Source organism: Pomacea canaliculata, linkage group LG1 (genome assembly GCF_003073045.1).
Source record: "Pomacea canaliculata isolate SZHN2017 linkage group LG1, ASM307304v1, whole genome shotgun sequence".
Lineage (NCBI taxonomy): Eukaryota > Metazoa > Mollusca > Gastropoda > Architaenioglossa > Ampullariidae > Pomacea > Pomacea canaliculata.
This window is the reverse complement of record NC_037590.1, coordinates 40042923-40068035: the sequence shown is the minus strand read 5'-3', so window position 1 is coordinate 40068035 and position 25113 is coordinate 40042923. Positions and strand designations below refer to the sequence as shown.

Sequence of the window (25113 nt, the reverse complement as noted above, 5' to 3'; positions counted from 1 at the left end):
AGCTTTTATCTTTACCAGCCGCTCCAGCAAGCGGAAAGCCTAGTACTTAGAGCTTTGGGGTCCAAGACACAAGAACCCGTCTGTGACAGACAGGCAGAAGAACAGACCGAGAGACAGACCGAGTAGCAAAACAGGCAGACAGACAGAAAAAAATGTGTAAGCCGATGTAAAAACTTTAAAAAATATAAGAATTAAATTTATTAAATACTTTGTACTAATATTCTAGAAAGAATCGAATTTCATGCACTTCTGATACTAACATACGAAATTATAAAATTAGTTTATAAATGCCATGTGCCCTCTGGAGTTTTCAAATCATGGCCAGGTAGTTGTGAATAAACAGAAAAGTAATACTGAAACTCTATATTGAGTAAAGCTGGATTATTAGAGTTCTGGACCGGAAGCTAAATGAGCAGTCTTGAGAGATGGAAGTTGGATTGCTAGAATAAGGATTAGTGTGGGAAACAAAATACTCAAAGACCAGAAAAGGAAGAGGAATAGTTAGAGTTCTGGCATGCACAGAAACCAGGTAATCAAAACCCACCTTAGGTGTCTCACGCATTCGTTCACAACACACAACGATAACAGATCTCTTTCTTTTATGGGGACTTCCTTCCCAGCTCAAAACAAAATATTTTTAATAAAAGGAAAATTTGCCATTTTGATCACAAAGCAATGAACATCTAATATACGTATAACACAATTCACAAAATATCTTCAACCAACAGTCAAATGCTCTCCTCCTACTTTACAAACTATCTTTAGCAGTCAATGCTCTTCACCTATAGTCATCAAGTTATAAATTGTTCATCACAACAAAACAACAATAATCAAGACGAACGGTTTAGGTACCAAGCCGTTCAGTAGGTGGGATAGACCTTTCCCTCTATGTATTTTTATCACTGAAAATGGAAATGCTCTTACTTTGCCAGGTTTTCCGTAGATCGGTGAAGTCTCTCGCCCGGAATAAAGGCTTTACCCGCTGGTTTAGGTCTTAGTCAGAGCAAAGAGGATACCAAGAGTGACCGCTGTTATATGAGAGCTTGAGGTGAAGCCACGCCCCTTTTAGACGAGTTCTAGTCACTAGATTCTCTGTTCTGGCGATGGTGAACTGGCAACACACACACACACACACTTTCAGACTTTTTGAACACTCTTACTAAAGAGAATCAACTTTGCTGATACTCGTCGAAGGTGGGCGGGACGTGGACACGGCTGGCACGTGAGGCCCAGAAAATCGCACGAGCCTTCATCTGTCCAGTGTCTTACGTGCAGGGGCTCTTTTTGAAAACAAGTAGACTGAAACGACCCCCATCCACTCTATACTCTGACCGTGACATTAGGCCAATTAGTAGAATTATTGGGAGTTTTAAACTGGACTGAAAGCGGAATAACGAGAATGGAGCGATAAGCAGGTCGCACATTACCTCCCCCCAGCATGAATGTCCACATTTCCATCGGAGTCAGTTTTCACCATGACTGTGGCAAAGTAGGAACTGGGCAGAGTCCCTTGAAGGTTCGGTGAAGCCCTTCTTTTGTATGTTTTTGGATTGGACCCACAACAGTCCTTTCCCCAGCCTCTGTCTGTTCCATGTCCACGGGCCCTACGCCAGTTCTTTTGCAGCACCCTGCGGTAGTGAGGGTGCCCGATGGCGTAGATCAGGGGGTTGACCACGGTAGAAGTTTTGGCCAACATCCCGGGGAGGGTCGACACCATGGGGGTTATCTGGTTGGGGTTTCCGAATGTTCCGATCAGCGCCACCACGGCGAAGGGTAGCCAAGAGAAACAGAAGGACATCGTGATGCAGCACACCAGCCGCGTGACCCGCAGCTCCAACCGTCGCCTCTTGACCCTGCTGGGCGTGCTGGTGACCGAGAAGATGGCGCTGCTGGCACTGCTGGCACTGCTACGGAGGGTGAGGCTCGCAAACATCTCGTGGTGACCACCGCTCCGAGACTGGGGGCTACCTGCTGTGAAGTCACCTCCCATGAGGTCGCCCTTACGCTGGACGAACGCCGCCACCATGCTGACGTAGCAGAAGATTATCACCGCCATCTGGAACCATCCCCGCGGTATTTTGTAAAGTCTTTTGTAAACTATTTTGTAAATTCATCTCTAGAACAGTAATTGAATCAATACAACCCATATCATAGTGTTTCCCAGAGTGCAACACATGCTCTCGCTTCCTTAAAGGTATAGAAGAGGTCAGAAAGAAGAAGAAAGAAAATCTCTGGTTTAGTGCAAAATATTATTATACTAAACGCTGAATAAACAATTCTTTATATTTCAGTTCTCGAAGCCTACAAACATGTAGTCAAACCAGTTATATTTTAATTGCCGTGTATATATATATATGATTCACTCACAAAACCTTTTTTCCACTTTTTTTGATACGTGCTGGAGTGTTGTCCTCTTTCTCTGGATGGTGATGTTTGTATTCCTTTGTTTTGTAAAACGGTATAAGGTTTGTTTTTTCACATCATTGTGTCCCTACCTTCATGTTGGTCTTTAGTCAGGTTGAAATGTGACTCGGTCTTTTTCTACAACTTACTGAGCTCGTCTTTACGGGTGGAGGTGAGCTGTAAACGTTCTTCGCTGCTGTCTCTAATCTGTCGCTGGTCTTTCTTTACGAACCAAATATTCACAAACGTTGATAATGATATTCACTCGTTTGTTCTCCCAGAACCACGCACTCAACTAATCTCTATTATTATTTACAAACAGACCTTTAGTGTTACTAACTTGCAAAGACGTTAGACGAAGAGATCGAGCCAGCCTTTGATACCTGAATTGCAAAGCAGAAGATGAAGATGGCGACGATGTAGGAGACGTTGCTGGCGCTGCGCGTGAGGTAGTCGAAGCAGCACGAGACCCTCCCGCCGTCCAAGGCAAACTGGCCCCACCCGAAAAAAGGTGGCACGGACCAGAAGATGGAGTAGATCCACACTGAGATGAGTAAACCCAGAGAGCGGCTGCAGGTGGCGGAGTCTGACCGGGCCACCCCGTGACGCCGGAAGATGGCGCTGTAGCGATCACATGCCATGGCGGTCAGCGTGTTGATGGACACGAAGCCAGTCACTCCGCCCAAGAAGCTGTACACCTGGCAGGCTGCAGGCGGCGAGGATCGGGCAGTTAAAGGAAGAAAGTGCAGGTGTGGATTAACAGAAAGTCTCTATATGGTTCTAGCGGGGAAAGGCGAGAGATATCAAAGGGAACTGACTGGTGAAAGCGAGGGGAAAAAGTGGGTGATTTTCAGAGCTGTGGAGTAGTCGTGGTAGTAGTCGTAGCAGAGGTAAAAGAAAATAAGAGTCAGAGGAGGAAACGAGTTAAAAGAATATTGATAACAAAAATAACAGGAACAAGAAAAAAAAAGCGAAGAAGAAGGAAAGAGATAATGGAAAAAGGAAATGAATAAATAGAAAAGAAATTATTTACAGTGAAACTGTCAAGCAGCACATACAAGGCAAGAGACTACTTCTGTTTTCCCTGCTGGGAACTGCATAAAGAAGACAAGCAAAACTCTTTTATCCTTACATTTATCTTTCGCAGTATTTAATAGAATTCTCGACGCTTTGGCTGATTGCATTCTTCTCGAAAAATCGACGAATCGACCCACCGATCGATCCCTGCACCTATGACCTCCTGACACTACTACTCGTAAAAATAAGTGAGTACACACGCAGAAAAACAAGCACGCACATAAAAATACATCTCGATGCACACGTGAACGAGAAAATGTGAGACTCACTGGTGTACCCAGTAACCCACGTGCCCTCGAAGCAGCTGTAAACGAAGAGCGGGAAGTTTGCGATGCACATCAGAACATCGACCGACGCCAGGTTCACCACATACACGTTCGCAGACTTCCGCAGCTTCTTGTACCTGTTGACACAAATAAAACTTTGCATGTGAATGTTGTTTTTTAGCATCAAGCGTGACCCAATGCTGAAAGGCATGCAAATTTCCTCATATGGAAAAATAATGCAAACTTTGTAAATAAATACATATTACGCGTAAACTATTTACAAGACTGGGAGAGCTTGCCCGAGTCGAGAGGTGAACCCAGGAGCGCCAACCTTCACTGTATTGGTGACAGGCTCTAACCGCCCCGCCACCGGACCGTCCACAAGACTGGGAACTATGTTGAAACTGGACGTATTCTTGTCGTCGTTGCTGCTGTTCCCCAGAAAGTACAGATTGTCAGAGTTGTATTATAAAAACTAGTCAGGAGGGATTGCGGGGGTGTAAGGTAACTTGGTCTAATCTTAATCCACATTTGTTCCAAGAAAATTCAGTGATTTGATGGACAGAGGAGAGTCGAAATCTCTTCTGGTGACAGAAAAGGGCGATAATTTTCGCAGGTGCTGGCGATGGAGGGGGAAAAATCGTCCTCGCAAGTTGGAAAGATTTTAGATAAAATGTTTTATGTCGTCTGGCGATAGCAATCGGGTGTGCCTCGCCAGGTGTGTTATCAGATCATTCAAACATTGAGTGGTCCTTCACTTTTTTCGGTGGCTTGCTCATTTCTCGCCTCCCTTTGCCTCTTCGTCTTTTCGTTTGTCTTTGATAATTAATCTCATCCTTTATGTCTGGTTACAAAAAAATAAAGACGGATGGAAGGGAGACAAGATTAAACTTAATAACAAAAAAAATTAGAGAGATGAAAAAGAAAAGAATAAAAGAGCTGCTTGTAAGAGATCGCAGACATCCATTGGCTGTGTCTGTTTTCTTACAATCAATTTACTGGCTGGGAGGAAGTCAGTTGGGAATTTAGAACTATGGGCCTTCGTCTGAATAGTTGTGATGTCATGGTCGTTTTAGAATTGAATTTATCGCCTGTCAGGAAAAAGTATCATGGAAGGATGCCAGCGCTTCATTAGTAACACCTGGTCGCGGGAGAGATGAGAAGAGTTCACCCAATCCCCAGAAACGATCGAAGGTTTACCTACAAAAAGGAAACAAACCTTCATCGTGTGCATGTGCCCATCAAATGTCTGAAGAATTTTGAAAGAGCACTTTTCTTTCATTTTTATGAATATACTCACCAATACTCTCCAGCTTATTTTCACATTTATTTTCATGGTCATAGTTTAAGAGTATTTATCTTACAATTATAATATGCTGGCAGGTGTTATTAAAGCTCATCAGATGATTGCCACTGATACTTAAATAATGGTAATATCTTTTTATATTTTTATAAATCCGGTAGTAATATATGCATATAAGGCTTGAAGTTCCTAATCTACATTTTGAATGGTAAATTTTGCCATCACTGTTTTGAGAGCTATGATAGTGTTACAGTAATAGTCAAGTAAAAGTAACGATTTATTTACCATATAAATACTATATTTCTGTGCATGATATTGGTTTTCAAAATTATGGCGAAAATCTAAGTTAAAGTCTTAAGTAAGGGAACTAGTAGAATTTCTTAAAATTGTTGGAATTTACCGTAAACCACATATACAGCAGCAGTATTCTTTTGAAATATCTACTGAGACAAATGTGAAGTCACACAATAAAAATTTATAAATATTAGTTAAGAAGAACAATTATATTGAAGAGAATTAAAAAATCGTAAACATAAGAAAATATCAATGTACACGGCTTGCAGTGTTTTCACAAGAGGCAAAGAGAATTATACAGATGGTTAGTGTCATGTGGTAACTTTAAGTGGGATAGGAAAATCTCCCACATTTACATACAGTCTAGACTAAAACTGTCAATGCATCAACAGCCAGAGAAACCTTTAGTTAAAAGCGGCCTTCCGTACAAACTTTTAGAGAAGCATTATGTAAGGGGAGGGGTTGAATTTATTTTACAGACAGCCAGCAACTAAGGTAAGGCAGCCAGTCAATTATTGTGAACTTAATTATGGACGTAGCTATCTTCTGCAAACCAGTAAACAAGTTTAAGTAGCGATATATACGTGGAAGAAGGAGCTCAACCTAGGAATACAACTCACACACACCTTCGTCAATCTACAGGCGACTGTTGAGGCAAAAATGTAAGGACGGTGCGGACGCATGGCCCCCCTGATGCTGCCGAGGGTGATATGTATTTTTAGGAAGTAGACAAGTGCGGTGTCACGTAGTTCTGTCCTAACTCAAAATCCTACCGAGCTCTGCAGAGGCCACGATCCTCCCTAAGGCAGGTTCATTGCGATTATTAGTACCTCCGGACATCCCGCCAACTCCATCAAAGTTCTGACAGTGAAATAACATTATCTGTTGTGTCTAAGAATATTGTCAACACAGTAAACATTTGCTCAAACGTGTCTGTAGAATTTTCTTTTTAAGTTCGATAACATTTATTTCCGAGAACACAAACTGTCTTTCGTATTTTTAAAGGCAACATCAATCAGCAGCAGCAACAGGATGAGTTCAGACATCCACTGCACTACGCATGCGCATGTAAAGCCAGGCAGACAGACACGTACACTGAATGGTTGACAGATTGGCGGACATAGATATAAAGACAGACCCAGGAAGAAGATATAATTATATATATCCGAGGGAAGTTCAATGGAAACTTGAAGAAAAAAAAACCAGGCAGACAGCATGGGGACAATAAAAAGGAAGGTAGGGGAAAGAAACATCAGAGAAAATTCAACAAAAAACAGGATAAGCAAAACAAATTTACACAAAAAGAGGCAGACAGGCGAAAATTTGCAGGAGAAAATAATTCTGATAATGTACATTGAAGAAAAAGCGACAAAAACAAAAATAAAGAAAGGACTGGCGCAGAAAAACTTCCTCCAGTCGATTCAGCTGTCGGGAATGGACATCTGATTCAAGACTGTTGGAGAAATAAAGGCACCGAGGAAGAGCAGAGACTATTTGAGAAATGAAAATTCACTATCACTGTATTTTCCTATCTTTCGCAAACTTTCAAAACTGAACGAGTTTTTTCCTTGTTTATCATACGCTGGAGTTCTTTGGTTTATAAAACTGAGAAAGTAGGTGTTTGCTCGTGCGCAATGCTGGCTAATGTAATCTTGAAGTAGTAAAATAATTAATTCGTAGTGGCTTTGAGTTTTATTACAGCGCGTGCAGACTGATCCTGTAGTTTAGGGTCTGTTTCACACCAGCCATCCTCAATGACATAAAATAGTTCACGATAAAAGAAACATCAATACACCATCACAGAGACACAAAAAAACGTGATAGGAAAAATTCTGAAACAAGGTTAAATTATTTAAAAAGGAAAAACGCCTTAATGTCCAGAAAGTTTCTGTATCATGCTTCAACATCGAACTGATCAATAAAACGAAAACAACAAAGCCATTGTGGAAGCAAGAAATGGATGGGAGAGTGCAAGCCTTTCTACAAAGAAGCTTAACACTGGCACGAGAATTTTACAGAATCTCTAATGGGTAAACCAATGGCATGGCATGTGTGTAAGGCCAGACTTTGGAGAGAACTCTGAGGACAGGGATATGTCACGCATCTTCTTCATCGCACGGCATCAGAGGCGAGGGAAGAAGAAAAAGTTTTATTTAATCTCATTACTTCTAAAGTATGTACTAGACATCAATGAACTACATTTGATGTCCAGGTTTTGCTTTGTAAGGCACAAGGATAATTTAAAAATTCTTAGCGGGGATCCCACCCACCCCTATGGTTTTGCACAAAGTACAAGAAAACAAATGGGCGCACGAAAATATTTTTTGATAGTTTCCATGAATGTATTTGCGAAATTAGCAGATAATGTAGTCAGAAAAAAAGGTTACAGAAGTAAAATAAACCCTGTGAAATCTTTTGCTGTAATACTCCGTTCAACGCCAGAATATTAGTTTCATTTTTTTATACATTTTGAAAGCTTAACTTTTTATTTCTTTATTTCTCTCAAATCTTCTAACACAAGCTTCAAATTTCACTTGGTCCCATGTAGTTGTCAGTAAACCTGAGGAGTAAGAGGAGTTTAAGTATAATGTGTTGTACGAGGGATGGTACATTTCGGTCGCTAGCTCTCCACCATATGCGATGAACTCGCTGGTCAAACGTGTTCACGGTCGTTTGTTCAAGCATAAAAATCTTAATATCTAAGGTCATTATAAATAATAGTAAAAAAAACTATCAGACAGCGAGATCAATACCGAATAATGAGCAGCTCAACGGCGTCAATTTTCAAGATGCCATCCCGTGTTGTCTCGGCTACAACCTTATCTTTAGTCTTGGTAGACAAACACTAAACAAACCGAAGAAATATTTTGTGCATCTGGTACCTGCTGCAGTTTCCCACTGCTAACTACATACTCGAAAATAAAGTTGTCATCTTTGTCCGTTGAATTAATACAGAAAAACTAAATAGTCGTTCTTTGCAGCATGGATTCCGCTGCCATTTGGTTCACTGTAGTCTCAACATGTAGATAGCTACATGTTACTAAAACAACTACTACTACTACCACTAATAATAATAAAATTGCAAAAAGCGCAATTTTCTACTAGGCCCGCAGGAAATGGAAGTCACTTCTTTTTTTCCGTTTTTTAATTAAATGATTTGTTTAAGCTCAGGGCAAGGTATTATTTCTCTAAATTTGCATGAATACCTACAATACCGTTCTCGAAATACACTCGTACAATCCGCATCATGCTCACAAAGAGGTAAAATTAGGATGCCATGTTTATCCACAGACAGCTTATAGTCTCAGCTCTTCTATTGCCTGAGACCTTCACAACATAAACATATCAATATGCAATCCTGACATCAGTGTTGTTGACATTCTGTGTATTGTTGTTTCTAGAGGTGCTTCCCCGAAGTCACTCAGATTTTGGGAACTACCATGATATCTTACACTGAGACTTACCCATTTATTCGAAAAAAATCCCTTTAGTCCTTTAAGGAACTTATCGTCGTCTTTTACGGAATCACCAGAAGGAAGGAGGTGGCATGATGCCCGGGTGGGTGGCCTTCACTACATTCACCAAGATGGCGCATGACCACGCGGGGGCCGTAAGCAAACAGAATTCGCGGGTCACGTGCTGTGCTCCCATTGATAGGGTTTGTCGCGACGAGGATAATCCTCGTTAAAAATCTTGTCGTGGCTGATACTGCTTCTCCGCCTCATCTGATGATATGATCCCCGGGCACTATGAAAGTAGCGAAGTATGGGCGGGGGAAGCGGGTTGAGGGGGAGGGGAGTCTATGAGAACTGGAGGTCGTGGGATCGTATCGTTTTTCCTCTCCTGCGGCATCTGGTCGAAAAAGGTCATCAGTATGAAACACCTGGTAATATTGAACATGCCAGTTGGTCTGAACCGCCATATGCTTTTTACTAAAATACGGGAAAATACAATATTTGAAAGTGATCTCTCAAAAGTGAGTCGCGAATAAAATGGCTCAGCCACTACAGAATCGGCGATGAGGAGTGATGTGTGTTTTGTTTTTAATGTTATTATTTTAAGATTAAATAAAGATAAAGAGTAATTATCTCATTCACTAGTATTTTGCTAAACTGAAACTATACCTATCATTCTCCTGCTAAGTTCTTTATGTTAATCATGCCTGCTCTCGTTGTGACAATCTCTCTCTGTCTGTCTGCCTTAATAACTATTCATCAATCTCTGATCCTTCTTTTCTATTTGTATTTCTGGTGGATGGTTTCTTATAAATATATATATAAGTTTCTTTTCTGCAGTTCCGTATTTCAGTCTTAGCTTACTTTAATGTACAAGAAGCAAATCTATGATACATGCAGACCCACAGAGTTACGTATGCACGCAATCAACTACAAGCACGTGCCAACTTAACTAATTATTATAAGAAATCATAAAACTGATACAAGATGGATACCCTTGACTATCAACAGCCATTGTCTTTGCCCTACAATTATGGTACCTCTGTGGTTGTACCCACAGTGCACTTTTCCTTTGACGAAGCAGCATAAGCTTTAACGAACGAGAAGTAGGACAATGCGGTCGATATTACAGAGAAGTCGGATGCACGTGCTCCCCTCCCATTCCATCCCCACTACCCCCACCCCAGAGACGGTTGAGCGTTCAAGGACCCCTCGTTCAGAGTTTCTCCTGACAGGATGCGAGGAAGCGCGAGCGACGGCGACGGGTTCAAGGCCGCTAGCCGCCTTACTGGCTTTCGTAAAAAAAAAAAAATAAGAAAATTAGATAGTCACGCTCGAGTTGAACCTTTTGTACTATTGTAACGAGCGCTCTACTCTTCCCCTTAGAATGTATGACTGTCAAGAAGGTAATGGGGCTGCAAATAAATAGACCCCCTCCCCGCCAAAAAAGAAAATCTAAAGAAACAACTACATGAAGGCTGAAAGAAAACTTTAAACACCATGTAGTGATATGTATATACATATATAAACTATAAAAACTATATAAACAATAAGTTCCAATTGGCCGTCTTGTGTACCTTTACAGGGGGCTTGTCATGAAAGGTACATGCGCTGACTTTCATTACTGGACTGCTTGCAGACGATATTTTTTCCAGTTTGCTACTTAAACGAGGCTGATGTATGCAAAGCTTCCGGCTTAGTCACATTCATTGTTTAGGTTCGCCGAGACTAATAGCGAAGAACTTTGCAAAAGGCTTAGCGTTGGTCTCAGGAGACAGATAGCAGTCCACCTACACACGTCCGTGGTTTATGCGTACCCCCATGGGTTGACTTTTCTTCCTCTCGAATATACAGTCTAGAAAGTCTTCTCTATCGAGGGTTGTAGACTGCACGCAAGACAGGGACATCTAGAGTATCAGCCGATTTTCTAGAACTGCTGTTGTCTACAATCATTAGAGCAGCTGGGCTTCCGGTATGTAGTTAATCTTGAGGTAACCTTACCTCTATTGTGCTTCATGACTACAGCACCAGGGCAAATAACATGTGACTGCAATTCATGGCCTGAAACTGTCTTGATCTATCTTTAAACTGCTGACAACCTGCTATTCTCAAAGTTACTTATTGATTGTTTTCAAACGGTCTGAGCTAATTCGAAATAGTTAACTGAACTCTTCTTCTGATCAAGATACGCGAAGGGGGAGGAGTTTTGTATATGTAGAAAATATGAAGATTGCTGTACTAACGGTTCATTGTTTTAGTAATTGTTAAGAGGACAATAATTGTTTACAAGCTCAAACAGAAGGGTTGGAGTGCTAAAAACAAATACACTCATTTTATAATAAACGCCTTCTTCGTAAATGTTTATTTTCGAAAGGTCTAAATCATATGATCCATCAATTATGATTTTAAAAATGACATCGTTTCCTACCTCAAACTTTAATCATTAATAGTGCCATCATTATAAATGTAGCTAGTCCCCCACGATAACACTCAGAGTAGCAAGTGTAACTGTTTCTCCTTGAAATATTAAATATTCACGATCAAGCTCTTGTCACAGTGCCATGTAACAAGTCAGTCCCCCTGTAATATTTTGTAGCCATGGGCTAATAAATGTTACAAGATTTCAGTGTCGAATATAAACTAATAAGTGTGCTGCCTTGCAGTATTTCGTGGTCATGAGTTGACTGACAAGTAGAGAAATCCCAGTGTCACATAAGGACTAGTAAACTGCTCATCTTCATCCTCATTAGTGTGACAAGCCTCAAGGCCCCATGTGACAGATCCTCCCAGCCCATGTGCCTCACAGGAGCTCAACCCTACTCTAAAAATAAAAAAATGAGGCAAGGAAGTCTGGAAAAAGAAGAAGAAAAAAAACCCCAACTCCATTTTCAATATTTCTTGAAGCTAAGTGAACGACATCAAAAGATTTATAATACAAAAGCAAAAAAGACCATCTTGTGATCTTCACGTAAATGCGAAAAAAAGGTTGTACGGTCGCAGACATTTTTGCGCAATTTGCGGTAGCGGATTTTGTGTACTGGAGACTGGGTTGTGACGTCATATCCGGTAATCTTTCTTCTTTTTTATTCTGTGAAAAGGCGTGGAGGGGAAGGGGATAACACATCACAAAACAAACTAATAAAAGTTAAGGAATGGTGTGCACGCAAGTAAGTGTGTGTGTGTGTGTGTGTGTGTGTGTTTGCTTTACACGTAATCTACGTGAGGTAAAAAAAAAAATCCCGCTACAGCGCAGAGAACGACGTTACATTACCTAAGTGTTATGCTGCTACTTGTACACGGCGGAAAGTGGGAAAGAAAGAAAGAGAGAGAACGAAATAGATATTCTAGATTTCAGCAAAGAAATATTTAAGCTACTCACCGGAAGAGGAAGTACAATATTGTGCAATTCCCCACAGCGCCACCTATCCCGACAACAAGCATGATCGTTCCCATAATCACTCTGAGGGCGGGGTCGAGTTGGGGCATGACCCGCCAGTGTGGGTGGAGGTACCACGGATTGATGATGCTCTTATCGTCTGTGGCCTTCGTCAGAAAGCTGTAGCTGCCAACGAGACTGTCGGTCCTATTGACGCAGGTGAAGACGGGGAGCAGGTCTCCTCCAAAGGGCGACGAACAATTCTGAGACATGACCTTTTTAGTTGAGAGTTCAGCTAACAGACGATCTTGCAAAAATCCTTCTGGTTGTAGTGACCTGCAGATGAGTACCTTATTTGCGCTCGTTACTGAAAGCTGGTGCAGATTTCTGCCGGAAGGAGGATGTCTTGAAGTTGGCTTGAATAGCAATTATATGCTGATTAAACAAACAAACAAACAAAATACGTTGGTAGCGTCGTGTTGAAATGATTTATTCAATCGGAAAACGAGGTGTCATTGTCATGCTTAGCAGTTCTTTTGTCTGTCAACAACACTGCATTCATCCTACAATAAATCTTAACCTCTCGCTCTTTTCTTTGTCTTTGCTAACAACAACAACAGCAATATGGTTTTGGCGCCCCCAGAGTTACTGCTGCTGTCAAAATCACCTTTCGCACACAAATAAATTTGTTGTCATCAAAAGAGTAAATCACAAAATCGCATGCCTTCAAAACAAATATTCTCAAATATAAGTATTCCTATTCGAAAAACGACAAACATTGAAAATCGTTTTTTTAGATTTACTTTCAGTTAACGTCGATCACTGTTTGTTGTAGTTGGTAAATCAGAAACAAATTGTGATTTGTAGTTTGACAATGCAGAACATTTGTTATTAAGTATTCGTGAATTTGTAGAATGGTCTTTCCTACGTACCCTGTGAGTCAAAAAATGTTTAAAGTGTGGCTAAACTCAAAGGTAATTCAAGTACCTGTCTTATGCTTTTGAATAATTTACTTTCAGTTAATTTATTTTGATTCCTAAAGAGCTTTTTAAGAAAGCCTACCTTTATTTTAAGTTATTTTTAATCTTTGCCATAGTGTTTAAATTCTAAGACCTACAATCTTGTGACAATTTTTAACATCAAGAAAGATCGTGTTTTTCACTACAAGTCAACTGGTGACCTCTCTATTTCGCCATACTATAGAAAAGCTTTGGGAAAGTGAATTTACGCAGCGTCTACTAATAAAGCATTGAATATGCATCTGACCTTTTTCAGAAGGAAACAAGATTGAACAAATTTGTCAGTTTAAGTTTTCAGTTAATCGTCTTGTTTCTAAAGCTTAGTTTCGATAAAATAAAGGAAGTCAGGAGAAGACACATTATTCCATGGTGCGCCGCGTGGTCTCAATAAAGTATTGAGTTTTCGCAGTGAAGACTTTAAAAAAATGCAGTATGCTGTTTCAGTTTCCCTCTCAAATTTTGGCCAACAAGATCTGTTTACACCAGATAGTTTCATAGTAAAGCATCAGTTTCACAACTCTGCAAATCAAGTGTAAAGCAGTGCAAAGCAATAAAGGAATAATTTAATATAGTTGATAAGAAAAAAAAAACTCCTGTCGAAAGAATCAGGCGAAATTAGCACTCTAGGCTCTTCCTTGACCTTAAGCTCACTTTATTTTTTCGTTTCCTTCAGCAGTTATTTTTAGCAGACATTTTTTCAGCAGGACCAGGTCCTGGCTACATATTAGACCTTTCGAATTATTAATGTATTATTTTACCGCTTCTTTACGTTTTTTAGTTTTTTTTTCAGTCCTCTCGCTTATAAGTGGCTTCGAATTTAGCTAGAAATCTGCCAAATGTGAAGAACCAGATTTTTTTTAAAGTCCACAGAAAAATAAATACAATAATGAATCCTCACTTTTTTTATTTCCCGTGGTTAATTGCAGGGTTTTGACAGCTCGTGACAATTCCCAGCATGCAACGTCCTGCTTACAGCATGCAAAATTATCTTTTTAAAAACTCCAATGCTTCCTCGATTGACATCCTTATCTTTGAACTATTCGAATTCCAAGTAGGTCAAGGGCCGGAATGTGGTTACACAAGCGTAAGATCGCCTCACATCCAGTTTTAGAGTAAAATATAGATGATTTTTGTTGTTTTGTTTTGTCAAGAAAAATATTATAGGGCACAGTCTTACTGGTAAAAGGTATTCTCATACTGTTACAATACGTTTGGCAGATGAATCATCGTACATGCGCAAATAGAAACGTTTTACTCTCATGTCACAACTTCAACTTTCTGGATGGTCAGAATAGGGATATTAAGTTTGAGAGACAGACGTTCGTGTATTTTTGTGATGGATACGAAGAGAGTCTAGTGGACAGTTTACATGTTAGTATTTTATAAATGAAGATGTTTGTGATTTATTTTATCATATTTGTCAGTAGAAAGACTCCTTGTTTCCGAAGTCATAAAGTGGTGTCGAAACCCCGCAGATGTGCTTTTACCTCTGGAGTAAGGTAAAGGTAAAGAAACATGGAGTAGTGTTAATACGAAAACAAGACGCTTGAATTTCCCATGTTGCCCTGGGGAAATGACTTTCATTTCATAACTACGACCCCTGGTAATTATCAATACCTATATATACATTCATTAAAAGAACAATACATACACACAAATATCTGCACAAGCCGATATGTATCTAAACACACCCACACACACACACACCTATATTGGCACGTGTGTATTATTTCATACAAACTGCTGAACTACAAGTGCTCATGTGTGACAGCATTGATAGCCCTGAAAGTCCATCTGCTCAAAAAGAAAAAAAACATCTTGATCTTTAAGCCACATTTTTTCATACATATTTCAGCTTTCATTGTTTTAATTTGTTGTACATCAGCATCGTCATCATCACGGTGTTTACAATGAGCATGGTAAGGAAAATGTTACTTGAAATAATAATGTGATCACTGTTTAGTATGTCACCGAATTACTTATCAGCTATGATCGTCGCCTGCTATACTGGTACCTCGCAAATTTTCTTAAAATATAGTTCTTTAGTCTGATGTCATCTAGAAGATACATTTGCAGTCCCTTCAAAAACTTACTGCAGCAAAGCATGGTCGATATTAAATTTTATTTTAAAAAAAAAGATATTAACTGGTGGAAAAAGTTCCCGTCTTTACAGTTTGTGAAGATGTTAGTATTCTAAATAGAAGGAACTGAATTTCGTAAATGTTTTCTTGGACAAAAGAAAGGATTAATGAGGTATCTGAAAGTAAGGGACATAAATATAGGAAAAAGCCTTTAAATGTGCGATAGGCATGTCTCCGTGTCTGCTGGATGTGGCAGCACCTACACTGTAAAACGTTAGCGACATACATCAGGTGGCAGTAAAATATGGAAATCTGAGTTTTGCTAATGTTCCTGCTGCAGACCGGCGTCTATAATAAAGGTCAACCTTTCTTAAGTTTCTGTGTCTTCCGGTGGAGCAGATATAACGAGCTTTCTTGTATGTCTGTGTGCGTGCGAATGATGTGAGTGAGAGAAAGAAAGATCTTCAAAGCGTGAGCGTTTTTAACGTCCTCAAATGTGTTTTTGGTAAATACTTTGCTGACCAGTTGTGTTTGTGTGGCTGTGTCTTCATTTCTCTGTATGTGTGGGTGAGATAACAACGTGGGTGGACCTATTTTAATCAACACCCACCTGTCTTCTCTCTGGTAATTTACAGTTGATAACCCTCTCCTCCGGGGAAAACCTCCGATTGGTCAGAAGACTGGCGTCCTGAAGGGCGTCGGTTCGAGAGCCGAGTGGCTTCCCCCAGTCGACCCAGTTGTTGAGTCTGAGTACCTAAATCCATACAGGACAGGGCAAGGAAGGAGAGGTGATGGGAACCCACCTCGCATAAAAACTGGCCCCGAGACAAGCGAGGTCTACCTCAACCCCCAGCGACCTGAAAAGTGAGGAAACCTTTGCCTGTCACCTTTACCTTCCTTTCTGTTCTTACATTCTCTATAAGCTTTTTTTTCTCCCCGTGTATAACATCGTCTTCCGGGATCTGGATTTTCAACTCTTCTCTCTCTCTCACTGTCACATTTATATACACACACGAACTAAGTAAGTGAAGCAAGTAAATGGTTCTCGTTTAGTAATAATTTGGTGCCAGAGAAAAAATTATGCATAGCAACATCCATATTGCATAGAAATCTACAGGCTACACTAAAAACAAGAACTCTATATAGGTTTTTTTCGTTAATAAGAGATACACTAATTTCTCGGACAGTGACCATAACAGATATATGATATAGGGTCTCCCGGAGATCAGGAGTCTCTGCGGTGACCAAAGATCCGGGATCCATTTGGAAGCCTGGCCACTCTACAGCGGACGAACCCAGATGAGCAGACGATGATCGTCAGTGGAGGAAAAAAAATCTCGTCGCCATCACATGCATGACAGGGTTTCAACCTTATTTTCTCAGGCGGACGTAAGGACCTGCGGGACTAATACTGACCAGCGTCTATCACTTGCACATATTACATATTTGCAATGAAAATTCTAGAATGACTTACCTGGACGAACAGGAGACTCATGTCATCGCTGACTGACCCACAGAGGAAGGAGCGATGTGACGACACGGCTAGCAGCAAGCAACAACCTTCAGACAAGAGAGGCAGGCTGCAGGAACTTTCAGCAAGACGGGGAAGAGTTGGCGCAAAGGTGAGGTCGAGAGAAGGGGAGGAAGTGACCAGTCCCTGGGGCTGTCCAGGGTTAGGAGCCCAAGTATGTGGCGGTTCTACAGAGGGCGCTGACCACGACCACACCGTCACAAGTGTGTGCGTGGCTCTGATGACGTCCACCGGCGATGTCTTTACACGAGCGGCTTGAAGGTGGGTGGGTTTGGGAGGAGTGGGGTGGATGGGCCGGGAGGGGAGGAGGGGAAGATCATGCAGTAGATTGCTGTGCGGTTGTTGGTTGTCCACAGTTACTGTCTGGCACTGACGTCATTCAAATACAAGTCGTGAGAAGGTGCGGAAGAGCGGGGGAAGGTTAGAGACGATCAAAAAGATGGGGGGTTGGACTTGGGGATTGAGGAATCAACGGTTGCCATGCACCTGTGTGTGTGTGAAATGGTAGCGGTAGAGATGGAGCCTGCTCGCGGCGTGTTCCAGCACGCGCCCTGACTGACGGTGCACGCGACTGGTAGATACTCATCGCGCTCAGACTAACTGTTCTCGCAGTTGGTAATGCAGATGCTTAAAAAAGGGAATTGTAACACAACATCATCTGAATTTGATCATTTTAGACTACCACCATGTTTTTTTTTAAAGGATGGAGGTCTGCGTGCGCTCTAGTTTGTCCACGAACACATCCTACTTACAAATCCGAGCGTGTGCATTCCTGAGAATGCACGGGATTTTGTCTTGCTGAAGTTTTCTCCACTTATCCTAGTTAGCCCAGTGCTCTCCTTCTCATTCCTGAACAAAAGACAGGAAACGTTAAAGACAGGAAGTCCGCTCTCTACAGGCGAAGTCTCTTTGCGGTGGGAGGAGCTTACAGTGGGATCTCACGCTACAGCAACGTTTCCTTCGGTGTCTTGTGAGAGTGCGGACTTAAAGACTCACTCGAGTGCAAGATCACTTTACAGACACCAGAAGGCCACCAACAGTTAGTGTAGACATTGTTGCTAAAATCTTAAACGTAAAGCAGACAGCGATGATGTTTGTTGCTGACAGTGTGAGGTCGAAACCGTTTGTCCGATCCTCACACTTTTGACTCGAAGCAATCTTTTTGATAGTTTTTTTTTTTCGTTGTAAGATGCTGCTGGGGTCTTCCAATAAGTACAAATACTACACAGAATATATTGCAACGTAGCTCTGCTACACAAAGCAAATATTCTCAACTCCATAATTTAAAGATTACCGATGAGAGAGAGAGAGAAAACGGGGGGTTAAGCGAGTGCGAGACATAGTTGCATGAAGGATGGCACCACACTGGTTCTTATCTGCTCTTCACTGGAAGTCATATTGCTGTAAATTAATATCGAAAAGAAAACAAATTAATGGAGACGTGGAAATAACAATCTGGCAGATGTGGGCTGGAGGCTAGCATTGACATGTGATCTTGTTCATTTTTACTTGGGAGCATCTTACTCATCTGAGGGAGACTTTTAAATACTCTTCCCTCCACACGCCTCGATCCATTTATGGCCCCCTTCCTCCCCGACATGGCGGCTTATAAATAAAATAGAATCTTTTTCGCTCACAAACTACTATCTGATAACGAAGAGAGAATCCAATCTCCATCTGACACCAAAGCTGATCAACAACGGCAAGAAATTAAAAATAAAATGTAAATAGTTGTTCTGTGTTCTACATTTCTCCAGCTCTCTCCACCAATCCAATCACCTACAATCATTCATCTGCCACAACTCTACTCTTCTCACATCCATTTTTTAAACACATTTATGTGAACTTTACTTAAAATGTTAAACATTTTTGTTTTAGCTTAGGTCTTGAGATTTTCTTTAATACATGTAACTTAAAATATAAAAGTGTGAGGGACACTCTGTCAATGTTTCTAATGGTGCCCCTCACACTTTTATGCATTAAAGAAAATCCCGAGACCTAAAGAAAATTTTTTTACCCTTTTTAGTAAAGTTCAAATAAAAGTGTGTGAACATTTTTACTTATTTTATCTCAAAAAGTTGCTTTCTATGCAGAGCGAAGGTCACACAAGAAACGCCAAAGCACACACATCATCATATCTTATTCACCCTTGGGGCTCCTGATCTTGGATTACATTCAGCGTAGAATTAAGGGAAAAAATATTTAGTCCAGTGTTACTGATAAGATAACATGCGATTACGCACTTAAAATATCATGTTTTTAACATTAAAAAGTTGAACGAATTGTATGCAGGGTGTGGGGAAGGAAGTCGCGCCGATTTATTTATTTATTTATTTATTTATTTATTTATTTATTTGCCATTAGAGTAATTTTCAGAGCTCGACAGTACGCGTGCCTAGTCAGCCGAGCTAGAATAGATGGTGTCAAATCAAGTAGGAAGTCACGTGTGTGTGATGAGGGATGTCGGCGGGGGGATGGGCGGTCACGTTTCCAGAAGCCTGTGGTTGCAAGGCTGATAATTTAAAGGCAAAGCATCCTTAACTGGGGCGAGAGGACGGATGAAAGGTCTTGGCAAATACCACACATAGTACTCTCACACTAACTGGACAAAACAGCTTTGACCTTTCACCTCTGACACATTCCTGTCTGTAGATGACTAGCGTCCAGAACTCGGCAAGACTGTTAAATGCTGTTTGTTGACTAACTTTCAGTGTATGCGTACTCGGACAAATAAACAAATAAACACTCACAAACGTAAGGGCAGGCAATTATTGTGAACAGTTTTGTAATGTTGAAGGTTCTTTCTTCTTTTGCTGCGAGCATCTACATTTCTAGCGCCAAGCTAGTGTGACAGCGAGTATAAGGAACAAGCTACAACTTTTTTTTAATATTGTATGCCACGTGCACGTGAGTGTATGAGTGTGCATGCGTGAGGTTGTGTACGAGCTGTGTGTGTGTCTCAAAACTGGGGCCTGCTTTTGTTCCTTCTTCATCCCAAATCTGCCTAAACCTTAGCCTTAAGGCTTCTTATATTCAGCTCCCTCATCCCAAATGTTACTGAACCCTGGGCTGGTGGTTGTTTCGATCCGGCAAGCAGTCATGGCAAGACTTCAAGCTTGGAATCATCTTCTAATTTGCCTTCCACCAAACTCGGGTATATCTGGTCATGGGCATGGCATGAAATGACCAGTATTATCGTTTCAGAGAAGCGCATGACAGATAAATGTCATGGGGATACGTTGCACACTATCATTACTGTAGGATAGACCGCAGCATGACACTACGACAGTACATTTTTTCGTGAACATTGACATTAAAGATCTTCTAAGACATATAATTAGAAATTATTCTATATCAGAGATGTGCACGCAAGGTCCCACGTACCTCCCCCATTGTGTGAGGACAACTTTAAGACAGGTCCTTCTAGACTCGAAAGAACGTGGAGCACAAAGGTTACTCCCTGCGGTGTTCCTCGTGATTTCAGAAGTTACCTTTTTGCACCTAAATACATCACCAAAGCGTGTAAAATGAGCATTTCATATTTGTTCAGTAGCTGCATTCGATAAATGAGCTTTGGAGATTTCTTATTGACGTATATTTTGAGAAGCTTAAACATTTTTGCACTAGTGGTCATCATCATCATCATCATCAATTTTTCCAGTTGTGACCTAACGTTGATTAAGTTTGCAGACGATATGCCGCTGGTTGCTCAGCACAGGGACGACGATTCACTGGAGAGCTATTTCCTTCAGGTTAAGAAGCTTGACGGGATCAATGTTTTTAAACCTCAAGAATTGGTTTTTGATAGAAAATAAAATCTTTGGAGTGAGACAACAGAGCAGGTGCACAAGTTTCAAATGCCTCGGCACAGTGCTAGACAGCAAACCGTCCTTCCAGAAAAACACTAACATCGTTTCCAGGAAAGCACATTAGCGCTACATCACCACTCCTTTCTTCTTCTGGGGCATGTGCTGTGAATTAATGATAGCAAGAATACTTAATTAAAAAGTATCTGTCTTCGTGGTTGTCAGGAACTGACCCAGAGATGTAGAGCACCTATCATACACTGAAGGACAGTAAACATACTCAAATTCCGCTGGTTACAGAGTTTTCACACCCTGAAGACCCTGCCACCTAGCTGACCAAGAACCTCCTTGTTGGACAAGTCAGTGGGACAAGTCAGTGCAGTGACTGTTTTGAGGGACTTGGTTCGTGCCGTGAATGAAGTCTTCTCAGTATTATATATATATATATATCAGATTATATATTAATACATAACTTATATATTGATCGCATGGAGTCAATCCCACGGAAACGATTAGCAAGCTAAGTGATTGGATCTGACTCCATCCGTGCAATCCTCTGGTGATCCAGACCTAAACCTCTAATGACATTTCACGCTTGCTGAGTTGTTTTAATCGGGCAAAATGTCTAAACGCAAAACCTTCCACGTTTCCGAGGGTCCCACAGGTCCACTCATACTTTGGTCAATGTAATGGCAAATAAGTCTGGACTTAGCTCAGCATGTTGACCAAAGTTCCAATATCCTAAACGGTTGCCCCAAAATGTTTGGTTTTCTGTTACCTTCGCACACAATAAGTCTTTGTCAAACGTTCAAAGATATTTTCCCTAGTTAAGAAGAATTTTAAAAGAAATCTTTCGGGCTCGCATCTCAAGTAAAGTGTAATGGTTGTTTCCTACTGCTCTTCCCTCCTTTCTTTCTCTGTATGGATTTCTTTCACTTTTCATTTCTTCTTTACATTGCTCTTCTCTCTCTCTCTCTCGCTTTCTCTTCCACCGTCTGCTTAAATGTTTAAGTATTATTCGGAGAAGATTCTTCACAAACGAATAAGCATCTTTCGGAGTTGTCTTTTTATAAACGAAAATAAAGACGTTTTAGTTTAAGTAGATGATGATGGCATTGTGGTGGTGGTGCGACAGCAGCCAACTGCCAGCACTTTATCCGAGACAAACTCCGGGTACTTTCTTGTGCTCTCTTCTCTGTGTGCGGCTCGGTTATCTCACTCCACTGGTCTTCAGTTTTACAGAAAAAATGTTGTGCGTAAAAGTAGTCGGAGTTGGGTGTACAGCGGGCTGCTACAGGGTATGGTGTGTGTCAACAAACATTGAGTGAATGGGGGTAAAAACGTGTCATGTTTAACACGAATGACAGCTTCATATGACTCACAAGCTGTGATTCACTTGTCACATTTACTATGGACGACGGTGAATAAGACTCATTTGTCACATTAAGCTAAGATAGGATTTAATCGGACTTTTATTTAATCTAGTCACAACCAGGAGCAGTTGGTAACGCAGTTAAAATGGACTGAATATTGCAACGACTTGCACTACTTCCAGCTGAAGATAGACCTCACCGTCCTCCAGACTACAACCAGTGGGCTTACAGACCTACCAGACATAGAAAAGGTCGGGAGAGCTGTTCACAGTCTGAAAGGAGGGAAGTCACCTGACGTTAACAACGTCCTGAGCTGCTCAAGCATGGCGAGGAAGAAGCAGTGAAGACCTCGCTACTCTGTGCAAGACTCTGGGAAAACCATCGAGATCTTTTCCGCAACTTCATCGACTTTTGAAAGGCATTTGACAGAATCTTGCACGAGGGCTATGACTTGTCATACGAAAATTTAATACGAAGAGGGCCTTGTTCAAGTCATAGAAGCGCTGTACAAGAGTTCAGTGAGTGCAATTCTACTCAACAACCAACTGGAAGACTTTTTTAGACAGCAGCTTGCGTATGTCGACAGAGTTCGCTATCGCCTGTACTGCTAAACATCTTGGACACTAGAGACCCTTCGTGTCGATAAAACCTCCGTTTCCACTGATGGAATGGAATGGAATCCTTTGCCTGGCATTTTGCTCTTTGTCACACGACACACTGATCTGGTGGCAAGCACTAACAGCGGACCACAAGACCTCATCAACAGACTGACAGCATGAAAGCAGATGGAGACCAGCACTTAAATTTAAAAGCTAGAGTTGAAACTAGCGGCGACCATAAAGCAGTGACCTGCATCAGCCTCTTACCTTTTTTTTTTTCATTACGACTGACAGCTAAGGGAGTTTCGACAACCGTAGCATCCAGAAAAAAGTCTACAAATAATGCCAATTGTAAGGCAGGGCTTCTGCTAAGGCTAAATTCTTTGGGGTCCCAGGGAACCCTTCTTCAGATTTTTAAGGGGTCCCTGTTCTTCACCCGAATTTGAATGGGACCCCATTGACGAAAATTGAAGGGGTCCTCCGAACTTTTAATGCGTACTGTACGCAATTTTTTGCGTAAGCAGAAGCCCTGGTAAGGTATAAATGGGGATATTTATGAAGTCTGACTGAAAGACAAACCTTCTAATCAGTGCACAATTTTTAAACTGACTTCTATTTCCGAATACAACTTCCTGCTTACACCGCAAACAAAATCACTAGAATCGTCCCTTCAGATCTTGTTAGCTGTTGCACATTAACACCTTCTGACCTTTAATGTTTGCGAGTTTTTTCGGCATGCTCATTTTTTCTCTTCCAAATGAAAATTCTGAAGTCTTATACTCTCTAGACATTATTTTGGTGACAAAACTGACCTACAGAGTGCTTGTAAGACCATCCATGCATGTTCCTCGCTAAAAACAATTTCAAGAGTTCTTTAAAGCCAGTCCTTTTCTCTTTGCTTTTTACTACCTTATACCTACATCAAGCAACTAAAAAACAAATAAATAAATCAGATTAAATGAACAGCGGCTATTTCGGTTCAGGTCCTTTCAGTCATGATTCCTGGGAAAGTATAATAGTTTTATTTGAAGGGTTCGTAATCGTAGCGTTATGCGTAAGAGAAGTGGATCGCTGCGCAGAGACTGACACGCAAGCGAACCATGGTTCAAGTCCTCAGGAGCAACCAGCCTTTTGTTGACTTCAAAGATGCTATTCACAACGTGAAGACGTAATTTGTGCTCTCTACCCTCTTCTGCTCTCTGTTCTCCTTATTTCCTTTCATTTATCAACCTTTTTTTTTTTTTTTGTCCTTTACATTTCGAGAGCAATTTTATGCATCGGGTTGCCTGTAAGTTTTCAAGTCTTGGAGCGAGTTAATTTTGGAAACTCTTCAGTGGCTTACAAGCAAATGAAAAAAAAAATAAAATAAAGGGAGAGGGATTACGAACGCTCTCGCCCCACGCGACTTTGACGGTCAAGAGCGCTGCCTGACATTTCGCCGCACTCAAACACGTGAGCCTGCTCACGTGATCCAACTACTTTTAGACACCATCTTCCGCATCATTAGAGGCCTAAAAATATCCCGTAACAAGCAAACACTTTCCTTTTATCTTTTTTTTTTTTTTTTTACTCTAGCTCTTGCGACTGAACAAAACATATTTTATAGATGGACAGTAATAGAAAAGTAAACCCCAAGATAAGTTTTTTTTTTTTAAAGAGACCTGAAAGAATTATTCATACAAAAGTCGGCAAATTTCTCCGATGACGACAGTAATGTCAAGAAAAATGCCGCGTATATTTTTCTTACTCTGATCCACAGCTATCTTATCTAATTCTCAGAGGGTAGCTTTGCTGCCTGCAAATAGATGGAACCGTCTGCCTAGCATCTCCTGGCGACAAAACATCTCTGGAGCACAAGGAGAAAATTAATGCAAGTATTAACAGCCATTGACAGTTGTTCTTTTATCTTGATATCGGAGGCTTTGGGGAAGTTTAAAGAGTTTTAATTAAAATGGATGATAGCAAAAGGTATTTTAAGACGAAACTATGGGGACATGCTTGTTAGTGGTTGAATTCCAATGGCATGCTGTTGATCTGTTTATCACCGGAGAAAAGAAAAGAAAAGAAAAAAAAAAGGTTATGGGTTAAGAGAGGGGCATAGTCCTGGCAACTTAGACATGAACAAACTGAACAACATTCAATTCTTTGTTTGCGTTGCAAGTCTTCTTAATACTTGAACCCGTATGTGTGCTCACCACACAAACTTCTGGACCATTTATACAAATATTTGTACTAGATACTCACTACGGCTAATATAATTAATACACAGTATATTTACACATGCACCCTCTCTCTCTCAAACGATACTTTGGAAGTGAACTCTTCTACGCTGACTCAAGATTTAGAAAGTACGGGATAACTTTGCTCGCGGACTAGAAAAAAAAAATAACGACAAAAATATTCACCCTATGGTTCTCTGTGCACGCTGACAGTTTGGTAACTATAGACATACTGAAAGTAAAACCATCCACTTTTTCAGTTTCTCTCTTTCTACCCATCCTTTCTTCCTTCCACGTGCTTAGCTTACCAA

At 40.9% G+C, this 25113-nt stretch overlaps 1 protein-coding gene and 1 long non-coding RNA gene across 3 annotated transcripts; one reads left to right on the top strand and one right to left on the bottom strand.

The window, feature by feature from the left end:
- Positions 1–609: 609 nt before the first annotated feature.
- LOC112570265 (rhodopsin, GQ-coupled-like) lies at positions 610–12575 on the bottom strand. The gene is made up of 4 exons (XM_025248649.1): positions 12178–12575; positions 3750–3883; positions 2787–3109; positions 610–2056 (listed from the first exon to the last, which is right to left on the bottom strand). The coding sequence occupies exons 1-4, from the start codon at positions 12444–12446 to the stop codon at positions 1424–1426; spliced, it is 1359 nt and encodes a 452-aa protein (XP_025104434.1). The 5' UTR covers positions 12447–12575; the 3' UTR covers positions 610–1423.
- A 392-nt stretch (positions 12576–12967) lies between these two features.
- On the top strand, positions 12968–24453 carry LOC112570275. 2 transcript variants are annotated; one of them, XR_003100619.1, is made up of 4 exons: positions 12968–13148; positions 14621–14796; positions 15910–16138; positions 24343–24453. It is a non-coding gene; the product is annotated as an uncharacterized LOC112570275 (long non-coding RNA). The 2 variants fall into 2 exon arrangements; XR_003100618.1 differs by having other exon boundaries at positions 14618–14796.
- Positions 24454–25113: the final 660 nt, after the last annotated feature.